A 17046-nucleotide genomic window follows, 5' to 3' on the forward strand; every position below is an offset into this window, starting at 1 on the left:
CTTTATACTTTTGTAGTAATGCGGATGGGACCATTGGTTGCGTCCTAGAGCTAGCCACCATATCGGTTAGCTTCGATATAGTGTCATGATGTTTATCCTGTGCAGTAGTTTGCACCGTGCTTTGTAACTGCAATGCCTGCTGGAAGGCTTGGCGGTCGGCAGCTGCTTGTTGGTTCTGTATCTGAACCAACTGCTGCAGTTGCTGCTGTCCTTCCGACAGCGTTTTGATCAATGCCTCCATCGCGCCGCCGTTCATCCCACCTTCGTCGCCAGTTGTGGAAATGAAAGACAGGAGACAAAACACGTGCTGCAATAATCTTTATTATTGCCGTATGGTTGATCAGGAAAGAGTCAATAACTGAAAGGTGTAGTAAATCAATAATTAACTGAAAGTTCTGGCGGTTGCTTCACCGTGGGGTTTTTCCTTCCCCAATTGCCCTTGGGATAAGGCTGTGGTCCTCTAACTCGGGTTATCTGGGTAGGCCCACCACTCGGGGTTGCCTGCGTGCTCCTCGGTGTCCTGTGAATATAACAGACAGCCTTGTTTAGAAAAGGCAGGCTTTTATATACTTCACTGGTTTCAAATCCCCACCAATGAGCAGACGTCTTGCCTAGCTCGTCTGTTATTGGTTGGGAAGGTTTGGTTCCGACTCCCTTAAGACCGAATTTCCCTGCCGTCAGTTTCGCCTGCCCCTGTAGCATGGGGACTGTTCCTGAAGCGTTTCCATCGGCGGCATCCATGCGGCGCCGGGACTTGGGGACATAGGGGTGGCCCCTGATGTCGGGGTTCTTACTCCTCCTCGGCCGCGGGCCGCGGCCTGTTTCCTGACAAGGTTCCTGCCCCCTTCCCAGTCCGGGTCGGCGACTCCAGTAAGGTGGGTAGCTAACCCCGCCGTAGCGTTCTGCTGGGGCGGCTCCGCTCCCGTCAGGCTCGCCGAGTTTGTCCGATGTGTGCGAGTTGGTGGCTTTTCCCAAGTCCGCTGCCGGCACCTCTTCACAACTATCTAATAAGTAAAGCTAAATCTCCAACAGGCTTTGTTCACCACAAAGGGAGATCACTGTTAGAGGTGCCCTGGGAATCAAAAGTGGCTGCGAAATGTTTTTTTAAAGTGGCCCCATATTACACTGTGCGAACAAGGCCAACCACACCCCTAAATAGGGTCCGAGAGTTCTTCCCCAAGAAAATTTAGAAAAATGCCTCCTAATGTTGATCCCTATATCATCATTACATTTTAAGAAAACTTTTGGTCAGTCAGCCCTATGTTGTGAAAATATGGTTCTTTAAGGTTCCGGCACCAACCAGCAGTCTTTGGGCATCCCCCGGTGGTAAGTATTCCACTGGTGTAGGCGGACTCCAAACCACATAAGCCCATCCAAATTTCCATACCCTAAACGGAAGTCTGAAATGGTTTTCTGTAAAATTTCCTCCCTTGGGTTGTTAAGAGTATCAGCCACTCCAGATTGAGGACTGTGTGTAGCATCCTCTCCTTTGTGCTACAACACATACTCACGTGCATGCACGCATCCTTTGCTTACAAAGGATGTTGATCCAGAACCTCTCGTTTTAGATTAAGCAGAACCTTCAAATCAGGTGAAAGGGTATAGCCTGAATCTAGAAGTGGTGTTTGTGGGAGCCTCAGAATACCATGAATTGTCTTTTCCAGTCACTGATAATGCTAAATTTTAAAAGATCATTTTACTTTGTGCATGCTTCAATAGTTTAGAGATGTTACTAAAACTAGTACACACCCTTCTCCTTTTAAGAAAGCAAAGGATGGATGGAATTCCTTATTGATGAGGATCCCTGCCTTAAGTGAGTTGTTTAAAAAGAAATAGACCAACATTCTTTTTATTAGAAAGAATCTGCCTGTAAAACATTTAGTTGAAAAAAAATTAGGGTGCAAGATAACTCAGTTTTAAAGTAAACAAGGTAGCCAATACAAATGTAAAATGATGCATGCTCGACTATATACATTTGTAAAGAATATTTAAAAACTAAAAGTCACCAGTACACAAACTGAAAAGAGCAGTTAGCTGAATCTGTTAGGCATGAGTTTGAAAGAAAACAGTTCAAGCCTTGGGGGTGAAAGAAGGGTAACATGGATATATGTGGAACTTCATCCCCAATTAAATCTTTAAAGTTGCATTCTTATTTCTCTAGCAGTGGATTTTTCATAGATTCACATGCTGTGAATATTCCCCATCAGGCTGGGAATCCTCGGTAACATAGAGCAGTTTAAATTTAAACTGAAAACTTTCAGTCACTTTTGTGCTCTATTATAGTCATAGCCAATAGGAACACCTCCCCTGTCGGCCATCTTCAGATTAATTACCGCACGTTAGTGTAGGGAGCCCTCAAAAATCATCTCTTCAACATTTCTATGAATACATTTGGAATTTAAAAATTTTTCCACTAAAAATATATATCTGTTTCGACATCTACTCAATGTCCCGCGCTGGCGGCAACCATGCCACCTCAGTGGACAATTCCCACAACCGGTAATCTTCAGCGAAGCTTCGTCTGCACAGGTTGACCTATCTCATAGCAGAACCCATGAGGAAGAGCCTGTTCAGGGTCTGTGCCCGCTCTGGACTAATGTCTACATGGATGATCATCACAACAACTTCTCTACTGCTTTTATCCTCATCATGTCATCCAGGACTGCAAAATTTGCCAGTTGTTCTCCAACAAGACGCTGAGAGATTGTCACCTTTGTCTCGTTGCGTAGCTCGAGGATGCTACAGCAGGGCAGGATGACCCAGCAAACCACCTCTAGTAAGAGGTCTAAGATCTCATGAAGTGCAGGCCGTCAGCAAGAAGTAGCATAAAGACACCTCCGTTGGTGAGCCCAGATCCTTGAACAAGGACGCTCGTCATCAAAGGTCAGTGCCCAAAGGATGTCGGCAGAGGAGGAGAGCCAAGGCACTTTCCATCACTCCAGAGAGGCGAGGTCTTCCAAGACCAGGTCGAAGTCTGGTGGCCACTCTTCGCATTCAAGTTCCAAAACCGGCTTGTCGTTGAAATCGGCGAAAAGGCTGTCATCGTCGACGACCAAGCCTCACTCCAGGGCATGTAATCCAAGGCCATCAACGCTGTCCAACATCAACCCATCAACAAAGCCATTGACGGCCATGACTACCTTGCCACGACCATCAAAAACCACAACTACCACATCATCAAAGAAAGCGTCAATGGCCAAGACCACAAGGATCTCATCGACCGCATCTACATTCATGTCTGTGATACCCTTGTCGACAGCGTCACAGACCACGTTGACCGGCAAAAGTGGTTCTTTTCATACCGTTGTTACCACTGCCATTGTCACTGGCATCTCCGACACTTACACTGGCACAGTATCTCCATTAACTGCCTGTCCACTGGCATCATTCCCTAACCTTGGGGTGGCCTTGCTGCCAGGTGGCATTTTGGTGTCAGAGCCAAGTCTACCCCGATCAGATGTGTAGGAAGCAGCGGGAGAGGCCACCATGTCACTGCTGTTGTCGCCTGCACGCAGTACATCATTTCCCAGAATTGCACTGTGGGGTGAGGCAAGCCTGATCAGGCTGCCACCTTTGTCCCCTCAAAATTCAGCTCAAGCCATCAATTTACCAGAGCCATCACTGCCTCCACAAAGAGACATGTAACTGGACATTTTATCTACACAAACCACTCTGGTGGTAACCTTGCAACAACTGCTGCCTGTACCAACCCCAGTTGCTGAACCTATCAGGTGACCTCACACAGATGTCCCTGTGCTGTCTAAGGAAATGGATAACATCCCTTGTCCCCCCAGAAGGGGTAAGCACCAGTCAGTACCGCAGAGGCTGTTGGATACTGGGGCAGACACAGATCCCCGATGACGGGATCTCCACGCACATGACTCACACTGATGAATTTGACGATTTCATCACAGCTGATGGGTAACCAGATGACGTTCTACTCAGGGACTCACCTCTTGATGAAGTAGGGGCCTTCCATACACTCATATCCAGGACAGGCACGATGTTCGGCATTGCGCAGGAGGAGCAGTGAAAGGAGAGTATGCTGTACCAGCGCAGAGTGCAGTGCAGGAAATCTGTCATGTCTATCCGGCTGTTGGAAGACATCTGGGAGGATGGCCTGATCACACTGGCTCATTCTGCCACTGCCCCGGCTAAAAAGGACCGGTTTGACAAAAAGTACAGAGCCCCAGAGAGTGCTCCTGCCTGCCTCCGCACACAACCCACACTAGACTTTGTTGTCACGGCGGCTGCCAGAAAAAGGTCAGCTAACACATCATCATCCTGCTCTGTCCCCCAGACAAAGAAGGCAAATGCCTTGATGCCTTCGGTAAGAAGATCCTTACCACTGCAGCCACGACTTTAAGGGCGGCAAATGCAATGGCCGTACTCGCACATTTCGATCGCAAGCTGTGGTACAAGTTGGGTCTCTTGCTGGAGTTCCTGCTGGATGACAAGAAGAAAGAGGTCTTGGGCATCTTCCAGGAAGGCGAGTTGGCATCAGACCATACCATTACGGTCTCTGTGGACATCGCTGATACTGGTTTTCACCTGCTTGGGAATGGAGCGGTCCTACGTAGGCAGGGTTGGCTCAAGGTCAGATTTTCGACCCCATGTCCAGTCCAGGGTTGTGGAGATGCCCTTTGACGGATCTTCCCTTTTTGGGAAGCAAGTGGATGCGGCCTTACAGTCCATAAAAATTGACTTGCAAATTGCTTGCATCTTGGGTACACTACACGAAATGTGCTGGTCCTACAGGGCTTTGCAGCAATGGCATGGCTCCTCCCAATCTAGGGTCCAGTCTGCCAAACATGCATGACCATCCGAGGGCCCAGTACTCCCACTTCAGCACCTCCTTGTGGAAGGACTGTCAAGGTTCGTTGAAGAATGGACTCACATTACAACCGATGAATGGGTGCTATCCCTCCTCCATCAGGGCCACTCGCTGGAGTTCATGGACTATCCACCGGGCATTCCTCCTGCAGACAAACCAGAGAAGTTGCAACATCGCTTGCTTCAGGAATTGCGAGCTCTGCAGCAGAAGGGCGCAGTGGACAAGGTTCCCAAGAACAAGCTGGTCACAGGAGTATACTACCGCTACTGCCAGGTAAGGAAAAAGTCACTGAACAACAAATCAGGTGGTTGGAGGTACATATTAGATCTGAGGGTTCTCAACAAGTTCCTAAAGGAGCAAACGTTCTGCAGGGTCACACTACAGCAGGTGTTGTCCCACCTACAACAAGGAGATTTCTTGGCGTCCCTCGACCTCAAGGATGTCTATTTTCACATCCGTATTCGCCTCTCACACCGGCACTACTGATGCTTCGCGGTGGCAGGAGTAAATGATCAGTTCAAGGCCCTTCCATTCGGCCTGCGGTCTGCTCCACGGGTGTTCATCAAATGCCTTGCGCCAGTGGTGGCTCACCTGTGGCAGAGGGGCATTCACGTCTATCCCCTCATATCCGCTGGCAGAAACCAGCACCGCCACCACGATCCAGTGTCTACAGCAACTGTGTTTCTCCATCTACTTCCCAAAGTCGGGAATGGTTCCATCTCAACAGGCACTCTATCTCGGAGCAAGGCTCGCCCCCCAAACCTGCACCGCCAGACCCTTAGACGAAAGAGCGGCAGCTCTTCTACACTTGGTGTGCTGTCTCAACAGCACACAGGTAACGCAAGTCCGCAACTACAAATCCCTGCTGGGGATGTCGTCATGCATCCGTTGATCACCAACTGGCGGTTACACATGAGGCCAGTTCAAGAATTCCTGGATGCCCTCTGGATCCAAGCCCCAGGCTCCTAGGATGACTGAATTGCAAGAACACCATTTTTCAAATGGAGTCTTCGCTGGTGGTCAGTGAGGGAACATCTGGTGCAGGGCGCCTCCTTCAGGTTGCCGGACCATCGTTCCACTGTCACAACGGATGCTCCACTGGAGGGCTGGGGAGCCCACTGTCAAGACCAATACACCAGGGGCCTTTGGTGGGAGGAGGAAAAGAGACAGCATATCAACCTGCTGGAGATACAAGCAATGTTTTGGGCGCTCAAGTCTTTTCTTCCCTTCCTGAGGGCAAAAGTGGTACGGAATTACACTGACATCACAACCTCAATGTTTTATGTCTGCAAGCAAGGTGGGACAAGGTCCCCACAGCTTTCCAGGGAGGCCCAAGCCCTATGGCGTTGGGCACAACTGCTGGGCATGTTTCTCATTCCTCTTCATCTATTGGGGATTCAGAACACTCTGGTGGACTCCCTCAGCAGGGAGTTGCGCTCTTGCCACGAGTGGGAACTGCACAATGACTGGCTTCACTTGTTTCAAACTTGGGGAACCCCGGAGATTGACCTCTTTGCCAACTATGACAACAGTCGCTGCAAGACATTTGCCAGCCACTTCCACCATCCGGAGAGCTTGGGGGACACTTTTGCATTTCAAAGGGAAGGGAAGTTTCTTTATGTATTTCCCCGATTCCTCTAGTGCCTCGAGTCCTACATACCTTCAGACTGTATCAGTGCAAACTGATATTAGTGGCTTCTGTGTGGCAGAGACAGTTTTGGTACTCATACCTGCTTGCCCTCTTATCAGCAACACCGATCAAGCTGCGCCCACACCAGTCGCTCCTGTCCAGGAATTAGGGAACGGTACTGCACCATGACCCAGACTCTCTCAATCTGACAGCCTGGCTACGGTGTTCCTAGAGTCCCTTCCGCAAGATTGCCAGGTGATCCTGGCCAGGGCTAGAGCTCCGTCCACCTTGAAATGCTACAAGAGCAAGTCGAAGCGTTTTCAAGTATGGTGCAAAAACCAACGACTGCGACCTCAGACCATCTGACCGGACGATCTGTTGCCATATCTGTTGTACCTGGATCAGTCTGGTTTAATGGATTCTTCCATTAAGGCGCACTTAGCTGCGATCTCCAGGTACACACGCACTGCAGGGGGGCGATCCCTGTGGTCTCACCAGCTGTTGGAGGAGATTTTGCGTGGGCCGTTCCAGTCTTTTCTACCTGTCCATCGCCTAGCTCCAGCATGGGAGCTCAATGTGCTAATCGCAAGACACATGAAGCCACCATATGAGCCTATGCTCCAAGCATCTCTGAAAGATCTTTCCTGCAAAATGTTATTCTTGTTGGCCATAACTTCAGTCAGGCATGTGGGGGAAATCCAAGTTTCACAAGGACAAGGCTGTTCTACATACCAACCCGACATTTGTGCCAAAGGTGCCATCTGTTTTCCATCTAAATCAGCAGGTGGTTCTGCCTGTATTCTTTGGCACACCAACGTCTCCAGTGGAGTGAAGACTGCACACACTGGATGTGTTGCGCGCCCTCAAGTACTATGTGGCATGTAATAAGTCATTCCGTACAATGGATCAACTGTTTGTTTCATTTGGACATTCTGGGCCGTGGAAGGCTCTCTCAAAGTCCTCCATTGCAAGATGGATGACTGCCCGAATCCTCTTCTGCCATCAGCAAGCCGGCAGACCGCTTCCCGGCAGGCCCCAAGCTCACTCTACCAGAGCAGTTGCTTCAACCATTGCTTTCCTCGCCGGAATTCGCTGCCTGACATCTGCTGTGCAGCCACCTGGAGATCGGTGCATACGTTCACCAGGTTCTAGTGTGTCTATAGACATTCCACGGAAGAGTCTAAAGTCTGCCAGTCAGATCTGCGCAACCTTTTTGCGTGAGGTAGGTAAGTCTCCAGGGGTAAGTTATGCTGGGAGCTTGCCTCTACCCATGGCTATTGTTGTAACACGGCTTTGTAATCTATTCAGAGCATATGCGTATATGAAAGATCCAATGCTGGAGAAGGAATAAGTTACTTACCTGTAACTCCGGTTCTCCAGCATTGGTATCTTTGATAGAATCACATGCGATGCTCCCACCTACCCCGCCTGGCTCGTCTTTTGGCCCTTACTGCCACTAGCGTGCGCAGCCAAATCTGAAGAGGCTCTTCCTCGTGGGTTCTGCCATGAGGTAGGCCCAACTGTGCAGACGCAGCTTCATCGAAGATTACCGGTGGTGGGAATGGTCCAAGGAGGTAGCATGGTCGCCGCCAATGCCGGTCATCGAGTAGATGTCGAAAAATATATATTTTTCTTAGAAAAAATGTTAAATTCCAAATGTATTCATAGAAATGTTGAAGAGATGATTTCTGAGACGATGGCCAACGGGGGAGGAGTTAAGGGAGGTGTTCCTATTGGATGTGAGCAGTATGACCCAAAATGACTGTAATATAGCACAAAAGTGACTGAAAGTGGTCAGTTTAAATTTAAACTGCTCTGTTAATGAGGATTCCCAGCCTGACAACAGGGAATTATTGACAGCATGTGAATCTATGAAATATACCAATGCTGGAGAAATGGAGTTACAGGTAAGCCTTTATTCCTCTGAAAAAAGTGGGATTTAACTATTTGGATAAACATTAAAGTGGACCAGTAGAAAACAAATGCAATCATTTTTTAAAAACCTTTTTATGAAAAGCAATACAACTTCAAAAGAAATGTTATCGAACATTGTTTTCAAACACATTGCTATATTAGGAAGAAAATGTAGACCAGTTTACTTAAATTTAAGGCTCTTTGGTCAGAACTATCTAAGTGGTATTGGCTCCTTTGGCATGAAAGCTTACTATTGTGCTTCTTCTGTTTTGCAGCTTTGTGCGGAGGACAGGACAGATTTCTATGCACAAGTGGGATCTGCATCTCCCGGAAGCTCACCTGTAATGGCTACAATGACTGTGATGACTGGAGCGATGAGGCACACTGCAGTAGGTCACTCAATTTGCTAACACTTTTTTCTGCTCTGATTTGTCCCACAAACTAACACTAGCTAAGGCATTAGAATACTGGTACTTGTGTCTGTAAGAATGGCATGGTATCAAAGTAAGACACACAAGTGACAACATTCCAAGGGTGTTTATTAAACTTTCACAAGGGGGTGAACAATGCCTATCTGAACCTGAATCTACTGATGGGAGCAAGCTACAACCATCAAATAATAATAATGCAGTCCTAGTTTAGTCTTGTCAAAATAAAAGGGCCTATAAGAAAATATGGCCAATCCTTACCACTAATTTACAAATAGTGTGGGGGAATTGTTCATGCAAAAGAAAATGTGTTCACAAAATGATAAGTTAGGATGTTCGGGCTGTTGGCCTCCCTTCCCCACATTTACAGCACAGGGTAAGGTGGTTCACTCGAGTCAAGCACACACTCTGGCCTCTTCGACACGAGGATACAGTTCCAATTCCAGCATCAGGGTCATCTGTTCCCAAGTCTCTTTTCTCATCAAAGTCTCTTGTTTCAGAGGGCCTGACGTACAAAACAAAAACAGAAAGTTATTTTCTTCTTACAATAATGTGATTCACATGCCTCACCCTGGGTCCCCCTCAGCCGGGCTCAGATCCCTCTTCTTATTACCATGGATTCTCATCTTCCAGGCTAAGATCCCTTTATTTTAAGGTTCCAAAAAAAGATTCCTTTCTCGGGTGACTCACGGTTCACCGCGGATTCCTCTCAGCCAAGCTCAGATCCCTTTTGTCACTTTCCATTAGTCTTTCTCAGCCGGACTCAGACCAATTGCAGTTCACTTTATACTTATCGAGGACTTTCGAATGTGCAGTGGGTTTGGCATGACCCGTTGCAGGACCACTTCGATACAAATTTCCTTTTTTACAATGCAGTCGCCATTCAGTTGGATACCTAACATAGTCCTTTGAATGAGCACCCACGTGGCGCCGGATCACTCTCTACACAGTATCTTATTTGACTCTTTCAAAGTGCATTCACTCCTTAAGTTTCCACTTGTTCACGCCTCTCATTACATGTGCTTTTAACACTGTCCTTTGTAGATTTATTCATACAATGTTGCTGCTTGCGACCTTGGTTCAAACCCAAGCAGATTTCGTATCAGTTTTTTTTCCGACTCACCGGCTCTGCTGCTTTTTCTGACGCGGCTTTCTTGCAGGAGCCAAAGACATTATCACAGCGACAGTTGCTCCTCCGGCATGGGTTAGCAACACAGGAGCACCCTGGATACCTTTCATGCACAGTGTAGGATTGTTCAACTTCGGTTCCCGGTCTTAGGCTTCTCACTTTCCAAGGCTTGGGAAAATAACTGTTTCTAGAGGTCACGGGTACTTCCCTCCTTGCAACCCTCTTCGCTCACACCACCTTTCTCTTTGTGTTAAACTGCCATCTTGGAACTGTGCTTTTCCTTGCTCTGAGTGTGCTTTCGTGCTCTGCCTTTTATCCGTGTGGGGGAAGTGTGATGGGAGTCAGGTGTGTGTAATGATCTGTAATTGCCTGCCCTTGCCTGACCGTGGTGTGGGGAAATGGCAGGTAGACGGCTCTGGTGTTAGTCCGTTGTCGCTCACGATTAACTGTCTGTGAGAAAGTGTTTGTGTCGGGAAAGAGGGGTGAGCTTCTAGGTATTCTACCTGGCAGGATGGGGAAAAGGTGTTACAGGGAAGGGGATACCGCCTCTCAACCCTCGGCGTCCCACTTCCACTCCCTGAAGACCCCTCATCCAGGTGATCCTCCCGCACCTATACACCCCCAGGAACTGGTGCCAATAGCGATGGCCGTGTTCTGGCCACCTGGATGACAGATCCCCGGGGACTAGCGGGTGAGACACTATCAGGTTTCTCACAGTTCCTTGTCAAGACCCAAAAATGCAGGCGCCTAGCTCCTTCTTTAAGCCTTTGCCTAATCAATATGTTTGGCAATCCTGCAACTATTTAAATGTGTACCCGTGTTCACATGTACTAACTCCATTCTAATTTTGTCAATGGTATAGTCCTACATGAAGGCCGATTGGACATGAAGGTCGATTGGACACATTCAGTGACTTGCATATAACACGTTTCTACGTTTATTGCTGTAGCCAACACGTGTTTCAACCTGATAAGCTTTTTTTTCAAGGCTATTGGGATTCATTATCCATAATTATGGTTCTTATTTTGACATTTATCGGGTTAGAGTTTTAAGTTTTTTTTGTGTTCTAAAGTTAATAGACACCTTTATAGTTGGGCATATATAATGCATTATACAAATATTTTCCTGAGGTTCATTCATGAACTTGTAACAGTTTATTGATGGGTCTATTTGGTGAATGTAGATTATTGTGCACTTTCTGCATGTGTGTAGATATTTGCTTGCATATATACACACACCTAATGTTTCTTCATGAAGCGCCTACAACCAATTTATTAAAGTAGATGCTGTGTAGTTGTGTTTCCCTTCAGTACCCCAAGTTACCGCCAAGCTGAAAAGTGTTCCCCAAACACAAGTTCCAGCATCAAAACAGCCGACACTCCTGTGTCCGCCAATATTTTGTATGTACAAAGAGTGTGTCGGGCCTGGATGCATATGCATAATGACTGTCTGCAGTGCCAAGCGATTGAAAGATACAATGTGAGATCAGGCTCTTTCCAAAATGCAAACTACCAGGGACCCAAACATGTCGTCACAGGAGACAGATCCACCAGGTACTGCCTAAGGAACAGTGGTCCAGTCCTAAAAAGTAGGGTGACTCATTAACAGACCAATTGCATGTGGTATCACCAGCAATTAGCAGATCAAGGTGCCCTCTGAAAAAAGTGGGGGGACTTTGTCCACCAGCGTGTACCCTTGACTTGAACCCTGCTTGGGAAAGAAGGGGAGATGGTCATGGGTCTCCAACTGAGAATTTCAGTAAACTCAGAGTTTTTCCAGGATCGGTGGGAGTTTAACTGGGCCACTCCAAAACACAAGTGCATGTGTCCCTGCTAGGGAGACCAGATTTCCAAGAAGAAAAAACAGGAAGGCCAATTACATAAAAGAATGCCTAGCCCTTCATAACCCACCCATTACTGCCCCTCCCCAACACACTCCCACAACCACATCCAACACTATTTCCAGCACTGCTCCTTCACAGAAATCTATAATACATAATGTAAATTGTGCGGTTTTGACTGTGAATCATACCATGTTAAATAAAAACAAGCTTGTTCTCTGATTTGATATTACAGGGCTTGCTGTTCATTCATTTCCAGTCTCTGTGGCACAATCAGTTAGTTGTGTGGCTCGTACATGAAAGGTTTGGGTTCGAGCCCATCCCACGATGTCAAAATTCTGAAAGTGTTGTGATATTAATGAAGTTTATAATTGTTGTCATCCTCCCTTTGTCCAAAACTGGGACAGGGTTTTTAAATTTTAAAAGCTCTCGGGACGGGGGAATGAAAGTGCCCAAGTCTGGACCATCCCAGCAAAACGGGGCCTTCTGGTCACTGTAGTCCTGACTGCCCATCAAAGTATTATGCATTAATGGCCACAATATCTGAAACTGATTCAATGATCCCCTATAGATTTAATGTATACACAGCTGCCTGAAACACCTCACCAATTCCATCCTTATGTATTTATTTAGTTACATTTGTTATTTTATAATGAGCCAAACGCAGATTGACTCTCATAAAACATAGGAGCTAATTTTTCAAGTCGCTCAGTTCAGAAAAAAATGTGTATAGAGAAGAGCTACTCATTAATGCCTGCCTTTACACCTTTTTTCCTGTTCTGGGCAATTTTATTTTGGTTTGAGGCAGAGTAGGGGCTCTGAAATGAGTAACTGTTTCTCCTTGTAACCCGGCTCCGCCTCAAAACAGCACATGGTTTAACACCAGCATACATTTTCATGCTGGCATTAAATCAATAGATTCCTATGTAATCTGCCTGCATTTTCCAAATGGCAAAGGCAACAGTAAATGTCGTAAATGCCTCCCACAATCATTGATTGTGAGAGGCATTTACACTTTTTCCAACCCCAACACGCAGTGGAAAATGGTGTTTGGGCAGTTTCGTCTGTTTAATACCTTTATTTACCACCTCATGTAAGAACTTAAATGGCATGATGGGAGCACTTTTGTGAAAAGTGCAAACATAAAAGGTCCCCTCCGTGCAATTTACTCTTCAAATTACCATTCCCCATCGCAATTATGATGGGCTTTAAAGAAAAGACCTTTCTACCTGCAGTTTGCTAGCAGAATAAGCCATTTCAGCTAAAATGTCACACTTGCAGAGCCAAACAGAGTAGCTATCACAGAAAGGTTAGCTTTTCAGCATAGTCATACATCAATACAAATTAGCTGAGAAGCTTACTTGTTTGCTTCATATGAGAAAATTATAATTGTCTTGACAGTGCTATCTTGGGTTCATAAAGCGCTGTGTAAATTACCACTGCCATTTGAAACAATGACAATCTCATATGAAGCAAAAACAAGCTTATCGGTTCATTTGCATACACACAGTGCAGTGATGTGTGTCTCTGATCGAGAGGTGAACATCCATTGATGGCTACTAGGTGGTGTGGACATGTGCCTTTCAGGGCGTTAACCCCCCATTTTGTGCCAGGTCCACATGCTTTATTGGCCCTGCCCTACTGAGAGGGCATTTAAGAAGTAAACATTGCCAGTCTTGTCCACTGTAATGAAGTTAACAATTGTAGCTGTGGCACCAGGGGTTCGGCTAGTAGGCTACGTGCCTGTCCCCCAAGGGAACACCTAGAAATAAAGATGGCGACACTAGGGTAATAAAAGTAAGCTTATCTGCAGTGTGTTTCTTCATTTGTGTGTGTTCTGCATGCATTTCGATGAAAACATCCAGCCCACCATGGGGCTGCATGGAATGCTGAAAAAGAAAGAAAAGAACAATGGAAGAAAAAAAAACCTGCCCCGGATGGGCTGGGCAGCAGAGAAAAGAATCCAGGGAGGTTTAAAAAAAGAAGACAATTAGAAAATGACAGTTGAAATAAGATGGAAACAGAGTAAAAGAAAAAGCCATACATGGGCATTCCGGTGCCTCGAGCGGCCTACAGAGGCTAAATCCATAAATGGTGGCGGCCAGCGCAAAGGGGGATTCCCCCCAGAAATGTCACTAGGGTGTTGAGCTGCTTATGCCAGGGGCAGCTCGGCTGTAGCCGGTGTCGGAGGTGGAGGGGGTGATGGGATGGGAACAGCAATATGAAGGGGTGCTGCTTGGCCCAAAAAGAACAGCCGAGCCACGTGAGGGTGGCGGCCCAGACTCGACTGCCCAGCCATGCCCACTGTCAGCCCGCCTTGTGGGGCCCTTCATAAATGGCGTATGTCAGGCGTGGCCCGGGAGGTGAAGAGCGGAAAATGAAGATTGCCCATGCTGAGAGGGCTGGACAGTCTTGATACTATTAAAGACAAGGAGACGAGCATTATGCTTTTCTTTCTTTATTACTGCTCACACAGCAGTTTCAAATTCAAACATTTTAACACTTTCCAAACTTAACATGTTTTTGTTTACTTTTGTGCCTCTTTGCAGGCTTGAAAACTAAAAAGGAGTGTTAGTTTCTCTTCAACTTCAAATGTTTCTTAAGAACTACAAAAGCCACTCTGTTTTCTTGTAGTTCAGTCTTGTTCTATATGTCCAATCAGGCTCTGTCCATGCCTATGCAAGTGCACCTCCTCTTTCTTTGGAAGTGAATGTCCATACAACTTTCAACATCAACTCTCAATTATTTAACCAACAGAAACTGGAAGTCCTCATTTGGCCTTCTGTCGATCCAACGCCCTTCAGAACTGTATTTATGTTATTTTATTTATTTTTTAAATTTATATAGCGCACAGACAGCCCAGGGGCATTGTGGCGCTGTTACTTGCAACAGACTTAGTTACATTATGCATAGCTTACAACATTGGGCGCAGAGATGTAATACAGGTCATGCATAAAAAGCGTACACAGTTCAGATATTCATATAGGTGATGAACATAATGTATGGGGTAGAAGAGATCAGGCGAATAGGGTGGTTTTCGTGGTTTTACGGAAGGCAGTGAGTGAGGGTTCTGCTCGCAGGGAAGTGGGGAGGGCATTCCAGTGCAGGGCAGCTAAGTAGGGGAAACTGGCACCACCTGCTCTTGCTCTTTTTACCATGGGTACGGTGAGTAGGTTAGCATAGGGGGTCATAATTGGTCTTCAGTACATGGCAGGGTGGATCCTTTGCGATAGGTATGCTGGAGCTGCAAGGTGAATGCATTTGTGGGTGACGGTCAGGGCTTTGAAAATCATCCTCTCTTTTATGGGGAGCCCGTGGGAGGCTCTTCTAGCAGCAGAGATGTGCTCTCTTTTGGAAATGCCTTGTGCTGTACGTAAGGCGTTGTTTTGGATAACTTGCAATTTCTCAAGGTTTTTTGTGGAGGTCCTTAGGAAGAGAACATTGCAGTATTCCAACCGTGATCCAGTGATAGCCCTTGCTATGTTTGTGCAGGTGTCATTGGAGAGGTATGGTCTGACTGCATTAAGGAGTTTGGCCTGGTAGGCAGCCGAAGAGGCAATTGCATTCACCTGTCTGGTCATGGAGAGACTTGAGTCCAGGTAGACGCCTAAAATTTTTACTGACTCGGATACTGGGATTTTGATGGAGTCAATGATGAAGTGACTGAATTGGTCGTCAAGTTTTTTGAGCGTGTCGGGGCAGCCTACAAGCAGGAGTTCGGTTTTGTCTGAGTTGAGACAGAGGCTGTTGGCCGCCATCCAGGTTTGGATAGTGTTGTAGATGGTGTTGAGGGTCTTGGAGTCAGTGTCATAGTCGCCTGTCAGGGTAACGAGGATCTGCGTGTCGTTCGCGTAATTGGTGTAGGAGATCCCCATGGCGTCAAGGATGAGGAAGAGGGGGCGAGTGAATATATTGTAGAGGGTGGGAGAGAGGCATGAGCCTTGTGGTACACCACATAGCATAATGGTGGGTGAGGCAGTAGCTAGATCCGAGAAAACCTGCATGCGCCTTCCTTGTAGGAAAGAGGTGATCCAAGCACTGGCATGCACTGAGAAATTAGCAGTGGAGGTCAAGTGGTGGCATAGGACATTGTGATCAACAAGGTCGAACGCGGTGTAGAGATCGAGAAGAAGGAGCAGGACAGGTTTGCCTAGGTCTCTTACATCATCCATCTGGTTTTTAAGGTCGAGTAGGGCGGTCTCAGTCCCGTGTTTCAGGCGGAAGCCAGATTGCCTCAAACCTAGGAGTTGATTATCTTCGAGGAAGTTTTGGACTTGCAGGTAGGCTGCTTTGGCCAGGATTTTAAGAAGGAATGGGACGGTGGTGATGGGTCTATAGTTGTTGGGTGAGGTAGGGTCAAGTGAGGGTTTCTCTGAGAGGCCTGACCCAGGCTTCCTTGAGGGATGAAGGTACTTTTCCTGTGGTGAAGGAGGTGTTGACAATGGCTGTGAGAAATGGGGCAAGGGAGTCGGCACAGTCCTTGATAATGGTAACGGGGCAGGGGAGGGTTTGATGCCTTTCATTAGTTTAATGATGTCTTCCTCCTGGATGGTTTTGAAGGAGAAGGTGGGGGAGGCATCTGAGGTGTGAGGGGGGGCGGGAGTGGGGGGGTAGGGAGGGTGAGTCTGGAGTTCATAATTTTGGCTTGGAGCAGGTCCAATTTGTTACGCATGGCTGTTTGAATGCCATTGCACCAGGCTTTGTCTTTGGTGAAGTTTTGGGGTGTGGGGGTAGGGGTTTCAAGTTCCCTGAATATGGTGAACATTTCCTTTGTGTTGGATTTAGCTTCAGAAATTCTGGTTTCGAACGATTTGGCTTTGGCTTGGATGATGGCTTTTTTATATTCCTTTGAGCAGGTTTTGAAGTCAAGTTTGTCTTTGTCGTCTTGGGAGGTTTGCCAGCGTGTAAGAGCAGAGCGTTTGTCCGTCCGGAGTTTGAGGAGGTCTGGGGTGAACCAGGTGTTGGTGTGGCTCGTAGGTTTGGACTTCCGAGGTTTGAGGGGAGCAATTGAGTTGATTGCTGCCGATATAGCATTGTTGTAATTTTGTGCCAGGGTTTCTGGATCATTGGAAAAGGGGGGTCTGAAGGCATGTCCCTGAAGGAATGGTAGGAGTCTTTCTTTGGTGAGGAGCCGGGCGCGTCTAGTGAGGGCAGGTGGCAGGGGTTGGGAGGGTGGGGTGGGGGAGTGGTGGTGGGGTGTTGAAGGTTATGATGTGGTGGTCAGACCACGGGGTGGGGGAGTTGCCAGTGATTGTGAGAGGGCAGTTGTGC

At 47.1% G+C, this 17046-nt stretch overlaps 1 protein-coding gene across 4 annotated transcripts in view; it reads left to right on the forward strand.

The window, feature by feature from the left end:
* CORIN (corin, serine peptidase) overlaps positions 1-17046 on the forward strand; it is a 1135185-nt gene that overhangs the window by 581821 nt on the left and 536318 nt on the right. For all 4 annotated transcript variants that reach the window (XM_069631711.1, XM_069631714.1, XM_069631713.1 and 1 more), the window contains one exon: positions 8654-8767. In XM_069631711.1, the coding sequence (XP_069487812.1) occupies positions 8654-8767 (114 nt within the window). The remainder of the gene's footprint in view (positions 1-8653; positions 8768-17046) is intronic.

This window comes from Ambystoma mexicanum, chromosome 6q (assembly GCF_040938575.1).
Source record: "Ambystoma mexicanum isolate Mex_15411 chromosome 6q, UKY_AmexF1_1, whole genome shotgun sequence".
Classification (NCBI taxonomy): domain Eukaryota; kingdom Metazoa; phylum Chordata; class Amphibia; order Caudata; family Ambystomatidae; genus Ambystoma; species Ambystoma mexicanum.